Below are 20,266 nucleotides of genomic sequence, written 5' to 3'. Positions count from 1 at the left end.
GAGCTTTCAGACCTCAAATAATGCAAAGAAAACAAGTTCATATATAAATGATAAAGTTTTAAGAGTTCAGAAATCTATATTTGGTGGAAAAACCCTGGTGTTTAATCACAGTTTTCATGCATCTTGGCATGTTCTCCTCCACCAGTCTTACACACTGCTTTTGGATGACTTTATGCCACTCCTGGTGCAAACATTTAAGCAGTTCAGCTTAGTTTGATGGTTGTGATGATCCATCTTCCTCTTGATTATATTACAGAGGTTTTTAATTTGGTTAATCAAATAAAATCATAATTTTAAAATAAAATCATATTTTTTCTCTTATTTTTTCCCAGAGTTGTATCATTGTATTATAAATTCAGTCAAGAGTGCTGGATCAGAACTCGGCAAGCTGGAAGATGTTGAGGACAGGACAGGCATATAAGGTAGCCAGTAGGAGCAGAGGTCATTTACTTACGTTAGTTAAAGAAGAAATCCGGTGTAAAATGAAATTGTGGGGGAGTGAAACATCTGTTGCTCAAAATATCTCTATAATTATTCATGCATTTGCAATAAATTCGTTTTGCAATCTGTTTCTATTCTACCTATTCTTTTGTGGTCATCAGTCGACTTACCGTGACTTAATTTCAAAATGCAGTGCCAGAGAACTACCTTAAGGTACTATAATAGCGATATCTTTGCATGGGCAATGTTATGCCCCCATCATTAGCACTGTAAGCCTGTTGGGAGCATTGTTTAAAGCACTATATTTCAGAATGCAAGAGGTGAACAGAGGTGAGCTATTCGACAAAAGTTCATATTCGTTATTATGTTTCACTACAACCCAAGTCCATTTCACACCGCAGTTCAAATGAATGAGATATCGTTAACTCTTTAACTACTTCTTGGAAGTAACTTAGAAACCTAATAAGAAACAAATAAGAAACAATGCTGTGGGCGGAGCATGGATTTGACAGTTTATTCCATAAGGTGAGTGGTCATTCCAGCATGTTGGTCATCAGCAAGTTTATTACTCTTAGAAGATTATCCACACTGCTGAGATTATCACTGCATTGGGACCCCGTCATCAAATAAATAAAAACTGTAACCATTAAAAACAACAATCACAATGACTCAGCTGTCAGATCACTGGAAACACTGGGTTAGAAACACTGGAAGAGGTATTGATGAATGCATTGACTGAATGAATGCTTTACAAACAAACATCAAATCAATGATCAGACAGGAGAACATAAGTCACATAAGTGTACCTCAGCCCCCCCGAGCCAAACATCGATAAGATAAATAGCTTAAATCAGCTTATCAGTGCTGTTAGAAGCAAACCCATCGACCGCAGCTTCATAGGATTGCTGTAACAAACAGTTGTGGTTTAAAATACAAAAAAACAAACAGAAAAATTACATTTTAAAATTATGCATCATATGACAAAACAGCCGTCGACCTGTCAAGCTAGCATAATTTGGCCTTTCAAGTGAAGATGACTTACACATGAAACAGCACAAACTATTACAAAGTTGCAGTTCTGCAGCAAAGTTTCTTCAAGTAAGATATCATCGCTGTCACGCAAAAACACTTTATTCCTTCATTTTTTAAGTTTTTTTCATTTTTTGAATAACAAAATATATAATCAGACAGTTAGAGCTGGACAAATGAATTGAATTTGAATATATAGTGACAGAAAATGATTTTGGGGAGATATGTAAAACACTTTTCTGATATTTTAATATACATTATATATTTTTAGCATCTGTCACTGACATTAATTACAAGGTGCTCTACAAGAACTGGAATATGAAAAAGTATTATTAATATTATTATTATTTTAAGAAAATTGAAGTTACAGACACGCATGTTTTAGGTATTCTTGGCATGTTTTGTGGCTTTTATATTGTTGATATTAATATCTGAATTATATTGTATCGACCAAATTTTAGAAGAACAAAGTGATAGAATTTTCGCCCAGCTCTACTGACAGTTGTTAATATATTGTGTAAAGATTTCACGATGCATGGACCCAATAGAAATGCTTAAAAGATATATAATATTTCTCCTGTAAAGTTGCCATTTTGGAGAAGAACAAGGTTTTTGCGTGAAACTGATAATATTTCTGAACAATATTAAGCAAAATACTTGATAAGACTTCACTTTTCCAGACAACTGATATCTGGCCACGCTGTGACACGTACGCAATCAATAATAATTTTCACACTGTTAAAAAACAAAAATAATTCTGTGAAAACACGCAGGACAAAACTCCATGCACCGGCCGAGTTATTAGCAGCACTGTCTCTGACTCCTTCTTACCTCACATCACATTCTTCACTGGATCAGTAGACTTTTACAGCTTTATAAAACATCTGCTCTCAGTGGCGACTGAGCAACGATTGGGCTTTCTGAAAGCGAGAAAGCGGGTCTAGGTCAGTTTGGACCTTCTAGGCAGTGGAATGCACGTTCACACATTCACAGATATGAAGATATGGATGCTGTATTGCAATGCAGACAAATACTGTTAAATCCTGATTATTTTTATAAAAATCTGTGTGCAAAAAAGAAAAACACAAAATGACTTGGACTGCCAAACCACAAAATAATGTAACCTTTTTTTCTGTAACATTTCAGGTTACAGAAAACTCCTGTAGAAAATTCCTTCATTCTGAACCAGTCTGGAGCCAAGGGTTCAGACATGGTGAACCTGTATCTTCATGAAAGAACATCCAGAGGAAAAAAAAAACTATCAACAACAGGATCACAAAAAGGAATAGGAACAGGGTGGTACTCTGAATAGGAGGAAGAAAGTCAGGATTAAAAAATCTAAGTAATCTTCTTCCAGTGGCCTCGTCAGGTTCTGACATCAGGGTTCAGTTTCAGGCTCAGGCTCATCACAGGTTTGTCAGAACAAAGATCATCCCTCTTATGAACTTGCTGGTTGGCTGGTCCCTGTGTCAGTTGTTGTGTTAGTGGCCAGGCGCTCGTTCCTTATGTGATCTTCTCATGCTGAATCTGATAATAGCAAGCCTGAAAGAAGAAAGAGGGAAGATTTTACACAAAAAAAGTGAACAGAAGGAGCAATATAGCAGGTTTTTACAAATTATCCAGCTAGTCAATGGTGTAACAGATCAAATGGGATCAAAGATTGGTTATTTACTCAGCAAAAAAGTAGACAGTAACATTTACTTAGATACAGTCTGTTAGTTTGCATTAATGACTTTTATTTTGATAGTGTTTTTGCTTGTTTGTGTTAGTGGCTTTTATTTTGACATGGTCTGTTTGTGATGTAGCAGTTGAGAGAAGTGGTGACTGACTGCATTCATAAAATACCAGTTTTATTATTAATTGGTAAATTGCACTTAAACAGCCAATGAGGTGCTAAGTAGGAAAACTCAGAATTCTAGATGGATTATACACAAATTTAAGAGATATTATGGAAACAAATACCATTTAACTTTTCCATGTGTTTATATTTAATCTCTTAATTTTATTGGCTCGATCTTTTCTGACAAGCACCTGAATAGAGTAAAATCGAATAAGCTAGGTATATACATCTGGTATATACAATCTTCCACTGAGCACTCACACTGACACACCAGAGTGATTTGCCTTAGGGTCTTAATGCACAGTATAAATCTTAAATCTTAAAGGGAATAGAAAGGAACACGTTGATTATTTAATTATGTGATGCCCAAAACACACAGATGATTAAGTAAGAAAATTAGTACATGACTTGAGAGCGTGTTTTGAGAGGTGCAAGGCATATTGTCTATATATCACTAAAATAGGGCCCTTGATTTTTCTTTCCTGTGGCGGTCCTGATGAGAGCCCATTTCATCATAACATTTTTAAAGGTCCTTGTGACTCACTGACCTTCATTCTTTATTTTTTTTTCTTTACTTAGTTGAGAAGTTTTTGCCATATTCTTGATTAGAACATTACTCAAATAGAGCTACACACTGTATACCAACTCTACCTCTCCACACACATTAAGAAGACAATAAATGCAAGTATTTAACTCTTGACAAGTTTAGCACAGCTGTTAAATGAAAGCCATCCCAGGTGACTCTACCTCATAAAGCTGACTTGTTTGTGTGTGTGTGTGTGTGTGTGTATGTATGCGTGCATACTACCTTTAGTGTAGTAAACATGATGCCATGTTCTCCATGCTGCACACATGGGTCCATAAGGTCCTCTATCAGACTGACCTCTGAGCCCAGGTTTCTTATGCTAATGAGGCAACACAGAGGTATTATTGTTAAAAAAATACACCTACAGTATTCTGTACTGTGCAAGAGTTTTAGATTTAGACGCCTTAGCACATTACTTAAACCATGCATCTCATCTATAAGACAAACAATTTAAACAGATGCAAATAAATATGAATACAGTAAAAAAGCTATAAGATTTTTTTAAAGAAAGGATTTAATCTCATTTGAGCTGAGTATGAAAAACACAGATAAGCACTGACTTCTTAAACCAGCTGTTTGTATAATGATAATTGTAAATAATACTAGCCTCCATAAGGGGAATTTAGATGTTTTAATAAACACAGTGATGTAATATCACTACTTTTGTCTTTTTAATTGTTAATTTGTTATTCATATTTATTGTAATATTATTTTTTTACTGAGCAAAAAAATACTGCCCTGATATTTAAAATTAGTAATTCAAAGACATTTGCACAGCACTGTCTATCCTAAGTATGTCCATTTATTCACCCTCCATCATACATTAGAGCTTTACATACCGTGCACGCAGCACAACATAGAGGAACACAGGAAACAGATCATCCATGGACCAAAGGAAGTCTTGTTTCAGCAAAGCTAGAACTTCTTGGGTGATCTCCTCAAAGGTCAGCTGGATGACCTGCAGCTTGTCTGAGGGAGTGAATGTTGTGCTAGAGGAAGCAAAATCAAAACAATATAAACATCATTAAACTGTAGATCATTTTAAACTGATTTGCCTTTTCACTCATCCTGATCTCTAACCTGATCTGCTGTAGTGTTTCCACCGCCGACGCAAAACAGGCATCTTTAGTGCTGGAGAGGACCTAGACATAGAAACCAGGACAAAACAGACATATTTTTAGCTTGAGCATCATTATATTTCTTTGATCACAAATAGGACTGCACTTGCGCTACTTGTCACTTTCAGATTTCTGATACCTGATAACCAAGTACCTGCTAATACTGCTTCATCTAACCCTTAGTAATCATAAGCTGTCTATAAATCCTGAAATTTAAATCATTCTACATTAATACTATATTTTATTTTGGTTAAGGCAGTGTTTTATGTCACATAAGCTTGAATGAATGTACTGCTTGAATAACTTCATATTTGGGTGTTATTAGACTAAAACAATGAAAACTAAAACAATTACAAGTTGATTTTACATGGTGCAACATTCAATATAAATCAAATTAGAATGATAAAAATATTAGGGATGGGCCAATCCACATTTTTGTAGTTCTTCTGATACCGATACACATTCTAATACAACAGCTCTTTTCACATTAATGTTGTTGTTTTACAATTATTTAAGATAAGGAGTATTACAACTGTTATACTACTGTTATGTATATTTTTAAATTATTTTAAAAAATCCATATTGTGATAACAGTGGCTACTGTTATCTGTCTTAAAGGCAGCAAGTTGTGTACTTATTTTGCTATTTACTGCAGGTGATCAGTAAATAGCAAAGTTTTAAGGGTATTATTAAAAAATACTATTATTTCAAATAAATGTACACTGTAGATTAATACTAAAGTCTTGCAAACTATGAAAAAAAAACATATGGAATTATTTAGTAAACAAAAAAGTGTTAAACAAACCAGAAACCTCTTTCTTAGATGACTTTGCACATCCTGGCATTTTCTCAGTCAGCTTTTTGAGGTATAGTCATCTGGAATGGCTTTTAGTTAACAGCTGTGCTGAACTTGTCAAAAGTTAGTAACTTGAATTTCTTGTCTCCTAATGTGTTTGAAAGCATCAGCTGTAAAGTTGTGAAGAAGTAGAGTTGATATACAGTAAATATCCCTATTTGAATGTTTTTTTTTATCCTCTCCACCTTTCGTGTATGACCTTTCTTTCTAAAGGGCTGTGTATGACCTTCTGCTCCAAATATTTTGGTATGTTGTTTATTTATGCTGCCTTACTGGTGTTAGCTACACCTGTGCTTGGTTTTCCCTGTAGTACCGTTACCCTCTATAATAAATTCTCTGATTCTAATCTGCATGTGTCTCACCCGTGTCTGGCATTTGTGACAATTAAGCTAAATCAGATAAAACCGTTTTAAATTTCTGTAAAGCATAAGTAAGAGTCTGCTGCCTGGTGGTGTCTGTGTCTGTTCCCTAGCATGAACTGATATTGTTTTATGTGAAATCTCGGCAGGTTCTCAATTAAACTGATTAAACTGTACGAAGCTGGCTTTATACACATTAGTTTATCTCCAAATAAAAATCAATATCCTGAAAAACAACAGCTAATGCCATTAGTTTTCTTAGAGACTGAAGCTGTGGGTTCATGGTAAGATGTGGATCGGTAAGTGGATTGGTCCTGTTCGTCCAAAATTCGATAAATAGATCACATTAATATCAGACCCGATACGTTATGTTAGGATATGTTGGATTGGATTGGTCCCATCTCTAAAAGCTGTGAGACACAAGTGCCGGCAGCATTTATACCTGTTGCTTTTCTCCATGTAACGTCATGGTCACAGGCCAAAATTTTCTACAAAAAAAAACAAAGAGATACCGATCAACAAACACACATCATAGACACACATACTATAGTTATGTATTTTTTTCTGTGTATGCATGATTCTTACTGATGCACTCCGAGGAAGGCGAGGAGAGCGAGGTCCGGTTGTTTGTTGAGCCTCAGCACACATTCCCAGTACACATCGTCCTCTTTCTCCTTTTCCAGAGCATACAGCGTGAAGAGAGGGGGGTACAGACGCGGCAGCAACACGGGCAGGAGCAGAGCTGAACTACTGACCACACGCCTGCACACACACACACACACACACACACAGAGTAGATAGACAAACAAAGGCAGGCTCATATCATAAAATGGAATGTAATTAAGGGTCTTAATGATTCAAAATGCATCCTGAATTCAACAATTAATTTTGATTTCTTTAAATTTTATTTCTGTAACTCATTAATAGGGATGTGTATTGTCAAGAACTGACTAAAATTAAGTCTAAGGTTGATCAGAACAGTGGGATCTAACAAAAAAGTACAGCAATGACCTCTAGTGGGTTGTATTGGTTAAACACAATACAAAACGAACCAATGTCTGACACCAATCTTGTAACTATTCTTTAAATTCCAATACTGTGTTTTTAATAATCAACCCAGTATTGCCAAACATAATATTGTGATACTTTGATACATCAATATTTTATTACAACAGTTATCAATTCACAAATGTTGCTGGATAATCAGTGAAGACGAAGTGGTGGGCAATAAAACAAGGCGCACACACACATGCAAGTGATCATTCAGACTTTTTTAACCTCTCCTAAACCCTTAGAACTATAAAACTGTAAATGAGCTCTGTTCTGATTGGCTCCCTTATATTTTGCTCTAACAGTATGGGCTTTAACACTGGCTAAAATCTCAGTGTTACTGAGTAGAGCTTAGAGCTGTAGGATTAGTAGATAGCTATTAATTAAAAGATGTGCAGTAAGAAAATAAAGAGCACTTAGTTATTTTATTTTGACCTTTTTTATTTATTAATTAATTTAGATTAAAAAAAGCAAAAAGTGATGAATGTGATTTAGATTAATTAATCACAGAGCGTGTAAAAAATGCTCTGTTAATTACAAGCTTTGTTAAATTTGTATTAACTAGACAGCACTATATATATATATATATATATATATATATATATATATATATATATATATATATATATATTCAATTATAATATTACATATGTGCTACTATAGTACATGAAGACTGTTCTGATCAGATGCTCACCCTGGTTTTGGAGAGTCTATTTTGTTTCCAGATGATTCAGATTCTTTCTTCTCATTTGGACCCTCAGCAAGCAAGCCCCCTTCTTCAGGAAGATCAGGAAAGAGGAACCTAAAAAACATATCCATATATATAATCCCACACTCAGATCAGCTCAGAGAGGTGACTCTCACTGCATGCAGTTCCATAAAATCATCACAGGTTTCAGATTAAGAATTTATACAATGTATAATGTTAAAGTATCAGTATTTATTTGTAACACGAAAAAAACATCATGCTGTATATTTAAATATTTAACATCTGAGCATCTAAGTCATATTTGACTTTTTAATAATAAACACTAGACAGTTATACCGGAGTATTTAGTTTGAGATGGTGAAATAAAGTCATCATGCTGCTCCTTTAATCCCAACATGTTTTTACCTCATAAATTTGTGCAACACTGACATGCTCACAGGGCACAATGCACGCTCACATGTACGATATAACAATATTATTATTTTCACATATTGTATAAAATGGTTTTGAATGTATTGACATTTACAAGATTTTACATTACAGGCACACACACACACACACACACACACACACACACACACACACACACACACACACACACCTGACGATCTGGAAGATGCGGCTGAGGTAGGATTTGATCTCATTAACAGCCTGCTGCAGCAGCCTGCGGTTCGCTCCAACACCCACATACGTCATCCGGTAAACAGCAACTAGCGTCTCCACCAGCCGACCCAGAGGGTGCAGAGGAGTGTCACATGCCTGCAGAACAGGACAGAGGTGAACAGCAGGAAGAAGTGCTATACAACTCCAATTTCTCTCATTTTTATTTACCCAAAAACTACAAAACAATTATGGAAGACGGTCACACATGCCAGAGATTATTTTCAGGAGATTATAGGCTACTCAAATATGTTTTAAAGAGTATCTATATTTGAATATATGTTACATTATTAGCTGAAATATGTTGCTCTGTAATAATAAAATATACCAGATATACCAAATACCTTAAAATGCTTAAAAACAAAATGCAATTTTTAACACTATTTAGATATTTGACCATATTTTGATCAAAAGCAAAAATAAAATAAAAATCAGCCTGTCACTGTTTTTGCCGACTGGATATTTTCAGCTGCCAAATATTTGGTGCACCCCCAGTTAACGTTAACTGCAGCTGTAGCTGAAACTACTGCTATCTACTCTGATTGTCACTGTCTGCCACCAATCTTTTAATTAAACCTTTAATTAAATATTAATACTTTTGCAAAATATTGCAAAACACAATATTGCAATACTTTGACAGCAATACTTGTACACCTGATACATCTGATAAGTCTGTATTTTTTACTGTATAAGGCGCACTTAAAATACTTTCTTTTTCTCATGTATGAATTTTACCAGTCAGGTTGTAAGGAGCAGTAAAGCCACTCTGCTGAAGTACAGCGTTATAGAGGAGTATCAGTTTAGTTCTCCAACAGCATTAGCTTTAGCTTCTAACTGCATGAAGCCCTAACTCTTTGGCCTTCCAGAGGTAAGTATTATCGGCCTGTAACCTGCTGCTAACCCTGGATAGCACTGCTGTAGCAGCATTAGCATGAGCCGCTAACCACAGTGCTATCTCTTTTGCTGTTCAGAGGCGAGTATATCGGATTGTAGCCTGTGCATTTGCTGTGTTAAAACAAGCTATGTGGTACAAACTGCTAGCTAACATTACCTTGGCTTATAGGAACACTCAGGGTTCCTCAGTGTAGCTCTGTCAGGTGGTATTAGCGGTTAGCCGCTAATTTTAATGATAGTGCTTTCAGCTTTAGTGGGAATGTGTCAATCTAAGCTTACTGTAAATAAACGAAAGCGTTTTACTCGCCCAAATAAACAGTATCTGTGTTGATTTACATCCAGCACTCGCCTGAAATGTTTTTTTTTTCCCCACTTAGCTTAGCTTTACAGGTCTCGCCACTCGCTGAATTTAGAAGGAAAACATGGCAACACCCCTGTTCCTACTACTAGTTACTAGTGTCGCATAAAATGTGCCTTATAATCCAATGCACCTTGTGTATGAAAATAGACCAGAAAATAGACGTTTACTGATAGTGCGCTTTATAATCTGGTGCACCTTATAGTGCGAAAAATATGCTAATACTCACTTAAACTCAGTACTCACCTTAATGAGGTAGCGGCGAATTATGTGGTATTTCTCCAGCGTAACCGGCCCGACATGCTGAGGAATAAACTCCAAACTCTCCAGGGTTTTATTATGGGATCGACTCAGCAATTCAGGACTAAAAACAAACACACACATACACACACACACACACAGTGATATTATGGATTTAGAGCCTTTATGTTTAGAGTAATTTACAGAATGCATACACATGTTAATAGGAACAGAAGCCTGCGTGTGCTGAGACCTGTCTCTATGCTGCCTCCTGTTGGTAGTCAGTGCTATAGCGATGTTGTCCCAGGCTGTGCTGGTGTCTCCCTGCCCTGGTGATTCACAGCCCAGTCTGCTCCAGCACTCTCCAAACACTGCCTTCCACTTCTCCTCTGAAGGCACTGCCAACCGACCCAGCTTACTATACACACAAAGACACACACACACACACACACACACAAAGAAATATGTAAACAAATTAGGGCTGTCCATTGTCAATATGTGGGGGGAACCTGACCCGGTATGTGTTTCTCTCATACTGCCATACCGCTAGAGGGCGCTGCAGAGCACAGCGCGGAACAGAACCATCAGAGAAGCACACACAGCCGTGTGGAGTCAAATGCTGGTCTAGCACTGGAGAGAAATCAGAACACCTCCTGCTTCTGTTTCTCACTGTCGGAGTGTTTTATCCCAGTAAAATAGAGCAGTAACTACAGCCCTTTTAAATATATATTAATACTGTAGCTTGAAGGATGATTTGAATGTATTTTTTGACTGAAGAGATCTAGCAAGCTGTATGCTTCTTTAGCGGTACTGTTCTATACTGTGCGCTTCTACACGGAGCTCCGCAGCACCTCTAGTGGTATGGCAGTATGTGAAAAATTCAGTTTAATGCAAAGCAAAATATATCATTATTTTAACACTCATAATAGACATCTGTATTTTACATGCTTATTTTGTTAGAATTTTTGAAATGTTGAAAAATGGCTCATGCAGGCCTCTCAAACTTGAAAGAAGTACAAATCCCCTCCCAAGAGAGTAAGAGAGCGAAGGAAATTAAACAGTGAGAGCACCTGATAGTGGTGAATTGTGCTGACAGTTTGGAGGAAAATGAAGTGTGGTAAAAATAACGGATAGCTCCATATGTAGCTTGCTAGATTAGCATCCTCTAAATCTAAATGTATTTTTATTGCAGAAATTTTGACAGTAACAATCTGTCATGATATAGATTTTTTAAATTAGTGATTACATACAGCGTGCGGTTCTTGTCCTTGTCTGAGTCGTAAAGGTTGGGTTTGTAGTAGGATCCAGAGATCTTTAATCCAGTGCCCCAGACTCCACTGAAGGACCCCTCAATGTAATCTCCGTTAGGCATGGTCAAAGTTCCCTGTAGAAAAATCAGTGTCAGTGTATGAGTGTATGAGTCAAAGATAAAGATAAATAAATGTGTATGTGTGTAGGGGGGGGGGGGGGGTTATTGTTTTTACCTTTCCACTCAGAGTCCAGTCATCTGAAAAATCCCCTTCAAAGGTAGTGTCATCTTCTGACAGCAAAACACCAGTACCCTGTGTATATGTGGTGTGTGTGTATATGTGGTGTGTGTGTGTGTGTAAAAGAGAGTGAGTAAAAGAGTGAGATGTCAATAAATCAATAATTTCTTACACAGTTCAGCTGTTGCTCATGTTTTGGTGCAGAATTTGAGTCTCACCATCATCTTGTTATTGCTAAAGGCCCCCTCGTAGTACAGACCAAACTGGGTGACGATAACTCCGTTCCCCTGCCTCAGATCCTCCTGCCATAATCCCATATACTTCTCCCCTCTGATCCATACAAACACACACACAAAAACACAAAGTGAAGTTAGCTTCACATCCTCCAATAAACACAGACGAATCCTTTTCTTACATTCTAATTCACTCCTTTATTTTAGATACAGTTATCTACTCTCTGCTGCCTAATACACACAGCAGGCCTCAGTTCAGAAACCGTTTCAGAAATATTCATTAGACAGATCTAAATATAGAAAGATAGGAAATGAGTCATTATCAAGTGTTCTAGAAATACTCAAAGGTGCCCAACAGGGATCAATTCTAGGTTCTATGTTATTTTCTTTCTTAAAAAAAAAAAACTTTTTACATTAGAACAGGAAAGAATGCCTTAAATTTCAGTAGCTTTCAATTCTTCTCATTAAATGGGGTTGGGCGGTCAACATACACTAATTGTGTTTAAACTAAATCTGGTCTTTTACGTTCATATAAACTAACCATTTTGACCATAGTTTTGCAACCTTAAGATCTACACCTAAATAACAAATGTAATTCTCTCTATAACATACATTATTTGGAATTTGGGAGAAAAGTTGTCTGTAGTTTATAGAATAAAACAATGTTCATTTTACTCAAACATATAGCTATAAAATTAATTCAGGTCTGAAAAAGGTGTATATTTCTATAAATAAATGTTATCTGAAGATAACATGTGGATGTATAGCGACTTTTTGTTAATCATTTATAAGTAGTTCTGACCAGAGGATGGGTCCTCTCTATTGAATCTTGGTTCCTCAGAACGTTGCTTTATAGAGCTCTGTGTCTATGTTACCTTCTGTCTTTCTCCATTAAGTTAGACAATTCAGATCTAAGTCACTATCCATATTTTCTCTGTTCTTCATAAATCTAATCAAAACTAATTCCATCTTTCTGTCTTGCTCTGAGTTATTGACTGCCCACCTGTCCAAACTGATACTGATGAGTGTTTGACCCTCAGGTTCTCTTGGAAGACTGATGGAAGTTTCTGCACACCAGGCTTTCCCATCTCCCACCAAAGATCAGCTGTTCACTGCCCAGTTTTATTCCACCTGCCTCGGACTAGTGACTTACTCTCCACTATTGATTACATAAAATGTTATATAAACCCTTACAAGGATTTTTGAACTGCTTCCACTGCTGGTGTGGCTATTTGCCTGAATATATTAGACCTATGTGAATGTATAATTACTTTTTACCATCTATGTATCAGTAGCCATACCAGAGGATGATGGCTGCAACCCCCCCTCCCCCTTAATACAGCTCTGGAAAAAATTAAAAGACTGAATCAGTTTAGCTGATTTCGCTATTTATAGGTATATGTTTGAGTCAAATAAACAGTGTTAGCATCTCCCAAATTCCAAATAATATTATTGTCATTTAGAGCATCTATTTGCAGAAAATGAGAAATGGCTGAAATAAAAAAAGAGGCAGATCTTTCAGTCCAAAGAAAACAAGTTCATATTCACAAAATGTTAAGAGTTCAGAAATCAATATTTGGTGGAATAACCCTGTTTTTTAATCAGAGTTTTCATGCATCTTGGCATGTTCTCTTCCACCAGTCTTACACACTGATTTTGGATAAATGTATGCACTGTCGTAATTCTTGTTAGGATAGAGGGGTAGATTGTCCTGAAATAACAAAAATGACGCAGAGCTTCATATAATGCAAAGAAAAGTTCATATTCATAAAGTTTTAAGAGTTCAGAAATCAATATATGGTAAGACAACCCTGGTTTTTAATCACAGTTTTCATGCATCTTGGTATGTTCTCCTCCACCAGTTTTACACACTGCTTTTGGATAACTTTATGCCACTCCTAGTGCAAAAATTCAAGCAGTTCAGCTTGGTTTGATGGCTTGTGATCATCCATCTTTCTCTTGATTATATTCCAGAGGTTTTCAATTTGGTCAAATTGAAATTGAAATCAAATAAACTCATCACTTTTAAATGGTCTCTTATTATTTTCCAGAGCTGTATATTAGCCGTGATAGTACATGTAATAGTATAAGGTACATGTGACCCTTGGTGCCTCCAAAGGTTTATTCCTTCTCCAGCTCTGAAGGAGTTTTTCCTTGCCTCTGTTGCACACTGGGGGTTCTGTGTTGTAAGTTCAGTATTTTGTCTGATTCTCTGTCCTGTAAAGCTGCTTTGAGACAACCTCAGCTGTGAAGAGTGCTTTTTTAAAACATTGATTCGATTTGGTTAAAAACAGCTAAGCTACAACATGAATTTTACTAAGAAAGGATCTCTTACCTTGTGATGTCATCAAAAACGCCATAGCCAGTCTTCTTGTCGTGCAGCCATTGGCCGATGAAGACACTGGGGGAGGTGGAGTTCAGCTTGCCGCTTCGCAGCATGCCGTGCCCATGGCGCATGTTATCCTGAAATGAGCCCTCATACAGTTCCCCTGTGGCATACCTGCAAATACAGGTGATATATGACCCAATCACATTTTTTATATGTTCATATACGACAATTATTTATTATGTCCACTCCTAATTCTGCTGCGACAGGGAGCTGAAGTTTGTTAGCTTTTTTCCCATTTTCCATTCCATTGTAAATGCAGCAACCTCAGTAACTGCTTCTGTACAATTTAAGGTGGAACAGTAAATATAGCTAGCAACATAGCTAGCTAACAAGATGTGCTACTAGTGAATTACTATGTAGTAATTAACATAAAAAATCTGAACACCCTTCCCCTCTATCCCAAAAAAGAATTGATACATTCTACTCCTTTATCCCAACAAGAATCAGTACAATATATCCCTCTGTCCCAAAAAAAATCAGTACAATCTACCCCTCTACCCCAACAAGAATCAGTACAATCTACCCCTCTATCCCAACAAGAATCAGTACAATCTACCCCTCTATCCCAACAAGAATCAGTACAATCTACCCCTCTATCCTAACAAGAATCAGTACAATCTACCCCTCTGTCCCAACAAAAATCAGTACAATCTACCCCTCTATCCCAACAAGAATCAGTACAATCTACCCCTCTATCCTAACAAGAATCAGTACAATCTACCCCTCTGTCCCAACAAAAATCAGTACAATCTACCCCTCTATCCCAACAAGAATCAGTACAATCTACCCCTCTATCCCAACAAGAATCAGTACAATCTACCCCTCTATCCTAACAAGAATCAGTACAACCTACCCCTCTATCCCAACAAAAATCAGTACAATCTACCCCTCTATCCCAACAAGAATCAGTACAATCTACCCCTCTATCCTAACAAGAATCAGTACAATCTACCCCTCTATCCCAACAAGAATCAGTACAATCTACCCCTCTATCCCAACAAGAATCAGTACAATCTACCCCTCTATCCCAACAAGAATCAGTACAATCTACCCCTCTATCCCAACAAAAATCAGTACAATCTACCCCTCTATCCCAACAAGAATCAGGACAATCTACCCCTCTATCCTAACAAGAATTACGACATTCTACCCCTCTATCCCAACAAGAATTATGACATTCTACCCCTCTATCCCAACAAGAATTACGACATTCTACCCCTCTATCCCAACAAGAATTGGGACACTATCCTTCCATCCAACAAGAATCAAAAGAATAATCGTTCACCAACACACACACACACACACACACAAACCTGAAGTTCCCAAAGCCGTGCATTTTGCCGTCCTTCCAATGGCCTTGGTAATGGTCACTTTTGTTAAGGTTCTTGTTAGGAACAATATAATCCCCATATCTAAAAAAAAGAATATTAGAGACTGATGAGACATGACAGATTAATAAAAACCTGAATGCTTTATAAAAGATTACAGAGATGTGTGACTAACCCGTCCTCAAGACCGTTCTTAAACGTCCCAGTGTACATCCTCCCATCTGGCCATTTTAACACACCCCTAAAAACATAAAACAACATGTCAGTATCGTCTTCTTCAAGCTTAAAGCTACTCGTTCATCCCTTTCCTTTTCAAACACTACCCAGGCCTCTCACCTGCCATTGGGTTTGCCAGCCAGCCAGCGTCCCTCATACATGACTTCCTTCAGCCTGCTATCTTTGTAGAAGGTGTAAGAGGCGGTGCGAGAAATGGGTGGGTCTGCTCTCATCGCCGCCCCTGAAGTGTCCATCCCTGTTCCACTCAGCGCCTGCTCTACTGCCTGATTTATGGAGCGCAGCCACTTAGCCTGAAATCATACAAAAACAGCTCTGCATGATAAATCTTATTTAATGATCACAGTCATATGGGGATATACTAATTAACCTTGACTTATGGGTTAATGTAAGCAAAGGATACAAAAAAAAAACCCAAGACAAGAACTGAATTTTTCCATAGGCTTGTTGTTAAGGAATAAATAGATTTTAAGCTGTACACATAGTTACTCATTGCCCAGGCTACATTTCTATGCCATTCTAGAGCTGTGTGTGACCAATTCTGTCAGTAGGTACAGATCCCTCCAGCAGAATGAAATGGCAGACCTTCAACTGATCTTGTGGGTGGGGTTCTGGTGGGGGTGTGACGGGTGAGGGGTGGTGCCAGGGTGGTTCTATATAGGTTTCCTTATTGTGACGTCACAATAAGGGAGCTATTTTAAATGGCTCATAGAAGCATATGATTCCTGATACCAAACTCTTTCAAATTATTCACAGAAACAAATGAATGGATTTTTGGGCACTTGGATGCAGTCATCTACCTCCTCCACCGAACCTACTCTCATCTTGACAAGGGGAGTAGTGCTGTGAGAATCATGTTTTTTGATTTCTCCAGCACTACTCCCCTTGTCAAGATGAGAGTAGGTTCGGTGGAGAAGGTAGATGATTGATTTCTCTTTTAACACCATCCAGCCTCCACTTCTCAGAGACAAGCTGGTGAAGATGAATGTGGATCCTCACCTGGTGTTCTGGATCACAGACTACCTCACCTGCAGACCACAGTACGTGAGGCTCACTGACGGCACATCGGAGACTGTGGTCAGTAGCACTGGAGCACCACAGGGGACTGTGCTCTCCCCCTTCCTCTTCACTCTCTACACATCAGACTTCCAGTACAACTCTGCCACCTGCAGAAATTCTCGGATGACACTGCCATCGTTGGGTGTGTGAAGGGTGGTCAGGAGGAGGAGTACAAGAGACAGGTGGATGACTTTGTTGCTTGGTGCCGACTGAACCAACTGCAGTTGAACATATCCAAGACCAAGGAGATGGTGGTGGACTTCCGTAGGTCTGGACCACCCTTGCAGCCAGTCTCCATCGAGGGGGTTGATGTGGAGACAGTAAAGACCTACAAGTACCTTGGTCTGCAGCTGGACAACAAACTGGATTGGTCAACAAATACAGACACCCTGTACAGGAAGGGACAGAGCCGGCTCTATTTCTTGAGGAGACTGCGGTCCTTTAACATCTGTAAGAAGCTTCTGCAGATGTTCTACCAATCAATCGTGGCCAGCATTCTCTTCTACGCTGTGGTGTGCTGGGGAGGCAACATGAAGAGGAGAGATGCATCACGGCTGGACAAGCTGGTCAGGAGGGCCGGGGGAGTGGTTGGAATGGAGCTGGACTCTCTGGTTACAATAGCTGAGAGAAGGACTTTGGATAAACTGCTTTCTATCATGAACAATGATAGTCACCCACTTCACACCACCATCATGAAGCAGAGGAGTGTGTTCAGTGGCAGACTGCTGTCACAGAGCTGCACAACAGACAGACTCAGAAAATCCTTCATTCCGAGAGCCATCAGACTCTTTAACTCCTCCCATCGGGGACGGGATGCTGCTGACGACTGAGTTTAATCCAGTCACACCACATGGACATTATTCAACAACTTAATTATTTATATTAACACTTCCCCAACCTCGCTTACATTAAAGTATACCTTACTCATGATTGGGTATTCACATTTTCACATTCTCTTTTTAGAACTGTCTTGTAACGTATGCATACTTATATTATATTATATTTCTATGTCACATCAGTCACTTTCGTAATCGATGTCATTGCACTTTACTCTGTTAATTATTTAATTATTTATGACCATTAGCAACATCTACTGCACTGCTCCGTTTACAGATAGATCCTTACCTTGTATAGTTAGGTTTTTTTTTTATAGCCTTATATATTTTCTATTCTTCTGTGTTTTGATTTGTCTGAGTATGTTTCTTATTGTGTTGTGTTGTTGCTGCTGGATGCCTAAATTTCCTTCGGGATAAATAAAGTATCTATGTATCTATCTATCTATCTATCTGGAGTGTTTATAGGGGCAAATTGTGAAAATACAAAAGCACACAAAAATAGTTTTGCATAAAATTGTCCGCTTTAAATTGAAGTTTGCTAATTGCTTAATTGCTATTTTCGCATTATAAGGGGCACTGGATTATAAGGTGCAATATCAATAAACGTCTATTTTCTGGTCCATTTTCATACATAAGGTGCACTGGATTATTATGTTTTCCTTCTAATTCAGCAGGTCTCGCCACCTGTAAAGCTAAGCTAAATTAAATAAATAAAGGTGTAATTCTTAAAAAAAAATCTTTTTCAAACGAGCACTAAATGTTAATCTATACAGCTTTCTCTCCTGAAACCCGTTTATTTGGGTGAGTAAAGAGCTTTCTTTTATTAACAGTAAGCTTAGACTTCCAGATTTCCACTAAAGCACACCATAAACATTAGCAGCTAACCACTAGCTCTAGCTTGGGAAACCAGGGCGATATTAGCTATTGATTAATCCAACTTAGCTTGTTTTAAGACTGTAAATGCGCGGCCCACAGTCTGATATACTCCTCTCTAAATGGTGAAGGAGCTAAAGCTTAATGCAGTTAGCAGGTGATGCTAATCCTGCTCCAGCAGTGCTAGTCGGAGATAGTAGCAGGCTACAGGCCAATAATACTCATCTCTGAATGTCAAAAAAGCTAGCGCTTAGCATGGTTAGTGGCTAACGCAATACTACTGCAGTCTCTGTGCTGGAAAACTAAACTGAAACTCTGCACTTCATTGGAGTGGCTTTACTGCTTCTTACAACCTGACTGATAAAATTCATATATAAGGTGCACGGGATTATAAGGCACATATTTTTTAGAAAAATGAAAGGATTTTATATGTGCCGTATAGTCAGAAAAAAATAAGGTAGACTGTTTATTTTATCCAATGGTAAAAAAGTACAGAAAATTAATGAAAATCTAAAAAACAAGTTGTATTTCAGTGTATCTAGTGGAGAGAGTTAAAGCTGCCTGTAAAAGTTCTATTACAATATTGCCAACAATTAATTAGCATGCTTGATAAGGATTTAAAAAAGCATGACGGACAATACTGTATACCTTTTCTGATGGTGAGGAAGCTAGCAGCGTGAAGCTCTCCTCAGGTGAGGTCACCTTTAGCCCATACCTACACAAAAAAACACACACACACATTACACATAATAACATAGTTGTGTATCGGCAAAACCATACATATGTGATACAATACATAAAAAAAAACTATACATGGATTACAATTCAATATATTGCAATATATAGCGGTACTGTGAGCAAAGCAACATGTAGATTGTTTAAATACAATTTTAAGAAAACTCTTATTATTTTGTTTAGAAAATATAATTGCAAATAAGTTTACTTTTTTATTTAACCAGAAGAGTGGGATCTAACCACAGAGCAGAACATTGCTATCTCGTGGGCTGAGTTTAATAGCAACACAACACATAAACACTGTCTTTACTTGACACCAATCTTTGTAAACAAATAGTTGAAAAATCAATACTGCGCTTTTTAGTTTTTCTTACTTCCCTACATAATACTAGCACACCCTAGCACACTCATGAAAAGGATCACATTCTGATGGACACACTCACAGGCCAGCATTCTCCTCAGATACGGGCTCCACCCACAGAGTGGCCAATGGGAAGACGTGATGAGTGGAGAACTGAGGGAGAGGGTGGGAAGAAAGGAGTATTATTAATGAGAAGTTCATACAAATATCTCAATATCTTTAATAGTTAAACAGCACCAGGTTCTAAACACCCTACTGTGCAGAGCATTCCAAACACACAGCAGGTTTGTTTTCATCGGTTGCATGCTTGCACACTTATCTGCAAACAATATATATACTTACACTTAAACAAACACACATACATACATACACTAGGCTGCATAATATATAGTTAACTGTAATATAATGACAATATAATGCACGTTACAGTAATTTCCAATACAGATCCTGCTTACAGCTACTTATAATACACAATTTACACTATCATTTAAAGTTTGGACAGACCTTAGGTTTAGTGTTTTTTTTTCATTTTTTTGGGACTTTCTGCATTGTAGATTACTGTATTTTTCTTACGATAAGGCTCACCGGATT

At 37.6% G+C, this 20,266-nt stretch overlaps 1 protein-coding gene across 6 annotated transcripts in view; it reads right to left on the bottom strand.

Moving 5' to 3' along the window:
* Window positions 1-941: 941 nt before the first annotated feature.
* als2b (alsin Rho guanine nucleotide exchange factor ALS2 b) overlaps window positions 942-20,266 on the bottom strand; it is a 53,347-nt gene continuing 34,022 nt past the window's right edge. For all 6 annotated transcript variants that reach the window (XM_049479317.1, XM_015605715.3, XM_049479316.1 and 3 more), the window contains 19 exons: window positions 19,758-19,828; window positions 19,228-19,294; window positions 15,914-16,104; window positions 15,753-15,818; window positions 15,563-15,661; window positions 14,196-14,360; window positions 11,846-11,957; window positions 11,625-11,702; window positions 11,391-11,524; window positions 10,394-10,558; window positions 10,147-10,264; window positions 8,590-8,747; window positions 7,974-8,081; window positions 6,815-6,991; window positions 6,672-6,717; window positions 4,977-5,038; window positions 4,736-4,885; window positions 4,119-4,215; window positions 942-3,012 (listed from right to left, as the gene is read on the bottom strand). In XM_049479317.1, coding sequence (XP_049335274.1) covers window positions 2,974-3,012; window positions 4,119-4,215; window positions 4,736-4,885; window positions 4,977-5,038; window positions 6,672-6,717; window positions 6,815-6,991; window positions 7,974-8,081; window positions 8,590-8,747; window positions 10,147-10,264; window positions 10,394-10,558; window positions 11,391-11,524; window positions 11,625-11,702; window positions 11,846-11,957; window positions 14,196-14,360; window positions 15,563-15,661; window positions 15,753-15,818; window positions 15,914-16,104; window positions 19,228-19,294; window positions 19,758-19,828 — 2,103 coding nt within the window. In that variant the 3' untranslated portion in view covers window positions 942-2,973. The remainder of the gene's footprint in view (window positions 3,013-4,118; window positions 4,216-4,735; window positions 4,886-4,976; window positions 5,039-6,671; window positions 6,718-6,814; window positions 6,992-7,973; window positions 8,082-8,589; window positions 8,748-10,146; window positions 10,265-10,393; window positions 10,559-11,390; window positions 11,525-11,624; window positions 11,703-11,845; window positions 11,958-14,195; window positions 14,361-15,562; window positions 15,662-15,752; window positions 15,819-15,913; window positions 16,105-19,227; window positions 19,295-19,757; window positions 19,829-20,266) is intronic.

The sequence above is a fragment of the Astyanax mexicanus genome, chromosome 5 (assembly GCF_023375975.1).
Source record: "Astyanax mexicanus isolate ESR-SI-001 chromosome 5, AstMex3_surface, whole genome shotgun sequence".
NCBI lineage: Eukaryota > Metazoa > Chordata > Actinopteri > Characiformes > Acestrorhamphidae > Astyanax > Astyanax mexicanus.
Note: the sequence above shows the minus strand (reverse complement) of the source record. Positions and strands in the feature narration are given on the sequence as shown.